Here is a 3,977-nt window from a genome sequence, read left to right as displayed (position 1 = left end):
AGCGGTTCTAAATTTATAAAAATCAGAAAATTAACTTTTTAATGGTTCGAGATAGAGTTCCACAGTTTTCCAGAAAATCAATTTAAAAAACTTTGTCGAAGACACTATTATCCTATGTTTTAAACTTTTCATTTTACAAGAAAGTAGACTTTTACAGTCACTGCTCAATTTGTTTTGTTAAATCGTAAGAAGCATAGTTCGCTTTTCATGAATGAACTTATTTCTCTTCTAGGCCAAGTACAATGCCGCTATCTAACATCAGACAGTTCTAGTTTAAGCTACAACGAGTGTCGGATGTGAGCCGACTCGCCCGTTCTAGTGCAAGGCAATAGAGCATGACTTCGCGTTGGTACATGGGTGTAACATCCTTATAAAATTAATATGAAGAATGGATGGGTTGGTTCAATATAAAAACTTTTCTTATCAGCCACACACCATCAGTCTTTGATTGGTAGCTGAAGTTACACCACCAGTTCCTAAAATGTTCAAGTCAATTCTACTTCTATCCGCCATAGTATTTATCACGTTGGAACCATCGTTAGCTAGGACGAAATCCGCATCCAACCGCATTCGCAAAGCAGTCCAATTGAAAGAGCACAATCTGGGAGAGATCGCCAGTGATTTATATGAAGACTATCACAGTTACCCCAAGTACAAGTATGAGTATGGTGTCAAGGACCCCCTAACCGGTGATCACAAAAGCCAATGGGAGATGAGGGATGGAGACATTGTCAAAGGTAATCTATTTGCGGCTTCGTAATGAGCCTAAGCAACACTACGAGCGTAAATTATCCCACTTTGAGAACAACATGAACACTTTTCTCATCGTTTTACTAGGATCCTACACTCTCGATGAACCGGACGGTTCCCAGCGAATTGTGGAGTATCGGGCCGATGATCAAAACGGATTCGAAGCCATTGTCAAAACGATTAAACGTCCCCTCCATCATCATCATCAACAACAACAACAACGGCGGCAGCAAATTGACCAAAGGGATGCGGAAGATTCGAATCTGGAAAGTCAAGGTCCCAAAGGTGGCAGACAACGACTCATCGGTCAAAGCTATACCAAGCTTACGAGATATATCTGAGAAACTGCATGAACTTGAATGAGACGGGAATAAATTGTGATATAATCGTGCCAGAGCGGCAATTTATTTAACCCCCTTGTGGTGCTTAGTTCGATTTTTATTTCCAATGATGACGTCGGTTAGGCCGATTAGTTTTCAATGAGGCTTCTTAGTGCCTTCAGCAGTAAAGGAAATCTGTTTCATTTCTCGTCTAGGCTAACCAACCGACGGAGTGGACTGAGACGGGTGCTGCAAGCGATTTGAACCGAGCTGTCGGAATGGAATAATCGCGATAGCGATCATTGGAAAATTATAGAGCGCAACTTAGGTACGTCGTTGATTCGAAATGAATAGAAGATTGTTTGCCCACATACCGTGCACATCTTCGCTCTTTGTAGTTGAGAGGTTAAAGGTTCGCGATTTACAACAGGCAAACAAAGCTGAGGTTGTAGTTAAAAGAAATCCTAGGCAGTAGGTACCTACATGGCAAAACTTAACAGAAAAAAAATTGCAGGCAAAATGGAATTACTTTCCTATGGGATTTAAGATATCAGTCAGCATATACTTATGATTTTTTCTACATAAAATTGATGTTTTATGGAGTAATTTCGGTTAATTAATTAAAGCACGTGTGATCAGCTTGGAGGTATGAACTAAAAGAGACCGAGTCTGCGTTTATTGCTGATCGCTACTCGTTTGCTATAATAGATCTACTGATCCTATTCTATTACTACCGTACATGATAATTTTATAGCATCGAAAGGGGTTCATACTATTAGGTAAACACAACAGTTCTCTTCCCTTTAATTGAGAATGTAAATTATATACATGCTTATTGATATTTAGTTAATATTTTCCTTCCATTCAGAATATATTAATATTTTCCTTCCATTCAGAACGCAAAAAAAACTTGCTATAATACATTCATGCTTTAAAATTAAAAACTAATTCACTAATTCCCATTATACTCAGAACGTAAAGAACAGTAACACCTCATTCTGTTGAGCTCCTTAACTAGTGTAGTTTTTGCCACCCCCAATCATCTGATGGCTTTAGTCTGAGCTTAACTTCGAACGCGTTTTACTTCGCGTAACAATCGGCGAAGTCCAACTACTTGAAACGTCTTCGATCTCTTTCTGTTTGGTCCGGCAGCGTAGGTACATCCGGCATACCAAGGTCCTCCCGTTCAGAGACACAAAATCAAAATAGAAGCTCTGGTTTGCTGACGAGAAAGCGAAAACGAACTCTTGTCTTATGGCTAAGGTGCCAAACGTCCGGCATTATGCAATCTTTATTCCCAAAAGGGAAAATTGGATTAAACCAATTTGCGCATTAAGGGCACAAAACCTAACTTGAATTAAGTGTTGATTTTTTGTATTTCGAATTCATCGAACTGCTAAACGATCTGCAGGTGCTACAATAGCATGAATAAAACTTCCAACCCCCAGGGGGATTTAAAATTTTTATTTAAGCAGTGATATATAAACACCCCCGAAGGAATATTGAGATAACAGAACGAAAACACCCCCGAAGAAATATTGTCATTCAAATACGGCTATAGCTCTTTACCACACTGGGTTAGGAACAATAGCATATTCTTAAATTTTTAAGTTCTCTGTGCATAGGTTCATCTATGTCTGCACAACCAAAAATCCGGATACGTAAATGCATTAATACAGGGCAGATGTATATCAAATGATATGATGTTCCGTAATCGGATTCACAAAGATCACATGAACAATACTCAGCACGTTGAATAGTAGCCATCTGATAATTGAGTTTGCAATGTCCAGTCAGTGCCCTGACTAGAATACTGCAGTTGTGCTTGGAAAAATGCAACAAATTCTTTGACATTTTCGGACTCACATCCGACAGAAAAGTGTTTGTTTGAACGCAAGTTTGCAAGCTACACAAATGGTTGATATGTTCGAATGCAGCCCAAAAGCGTATCTTGTTCTTTATCCAACTTATCGACAGTGGTAGAAATAGGTTCTGGACCAACGAAATCAGTCGCAGCGCCAGCTCTAGCCAATTCGTCCGCCCATTCATTTCCAGTAATACCGAAATGACCGGGTACCCATAGAAGGTAGATAGCATTTGAAATGCTAAGTTCTTCGATTTGAGTTCGACATGTGATTACTAATTTCGATCACGAATCTGCCGAACTAAGTGCTTTCAGGGCAGCTTGACTGTCAGAGCAAAAATAGATTGATTTACAGCAAATTCCCTGTTAAAGTGCCTATTGTACGCCATACAGATTCGCGAAGATTTCTGCTTGAAATACGGTACAGTATCTACCAAGCGAATGAGATTGCTTTAATCTCATTTCATGACAATAGACACCAGCACCAGTTCGGCCCTCCAACAAAGAACCGTCAGTATAACAAACTACGTATTCTTCAAGTTGTCGCTCCATCCAGCCAGACAGCCATTCCTCGCGAAGAGGAATTCTCACATTGAAAATTTTAAAAGGAAAACTACATGAGAGTGAAAGGTCACTAGGACCAAGTGTATACTCATCCCAAGTAACCATTTGGGGCCACAGTCTTGTGTGGCTAGTTGCACGAACTATTAGGATACTGTTCCAGAGCCCAGTAACCTTAACACGGTATGCACAAGAAAGTGCTTCTTGTTTCAGAACCACATGTAGTGGTTTTATGTTCAAGAGTGCTTCGAGAGCAGCAGTAGGTGTTGTCGAGAACGCACCAGTCATCGCCATCAAGACCATCCTCTGAAGATGGTTTAACTTTGATTGGATTGTCATGACTTCTCCCTTCTGTCACCAAACAAGGCACCCATATGCCAATATTGGTATAAAAATTGTTGTGTAGATCCACTGAATGTACTTGGGTTTGAGTCCCCAAGATTTGCCGAAAGCCCGTCTACATTGGCCGAAGGCCATGCAAG

At 40.2% G+C, this 3,977-nt stretch overlaps 1 protein-coding gene across 1 annotated transcript; it reads left to right on the top strand.

Moving 5' to 3' along the window:
• Nucleotides 1–481: 481 nt before the first annotated feature.
• On the top strand, nt 482–1,113 carry LOC131690619 (uncharacterized). The gene is made up of 2 exons (XM_058976536.1): nt 482–737; nt 838–1,113. The coding sequence occupies exons 1-2, from the start codon at nt 482–484 to the stop codon at nt 1,089–1,091; spliced, it is 510 nt and encodes a 169-aa protein (XP_058832519.1). The 3' UTR covers nt 1,092–1,113.
• Nucleotides 1,114–3,977: the final 2,864 nt, after the last annotated feature.

Source organism: Topomyia yanbarensis, chromosome 3 (genome assembly GCF_030247195.1).
Source record: "Topomyia yanbarensis strain Yona2022 chromosome 3, ASM3024719v1, whole genome shotgun sequence".
Classification (NCBI taxonomy): domain Eukaryota; kingdom Metazoa; phylum Arthropoda; class Insecta; order Diptera; family Culicidae; genus Topomyia; species Topomyia yanbarensis.
This window is presented reverse-complemented; position numbering and strand designations above follow the sequence as displayed.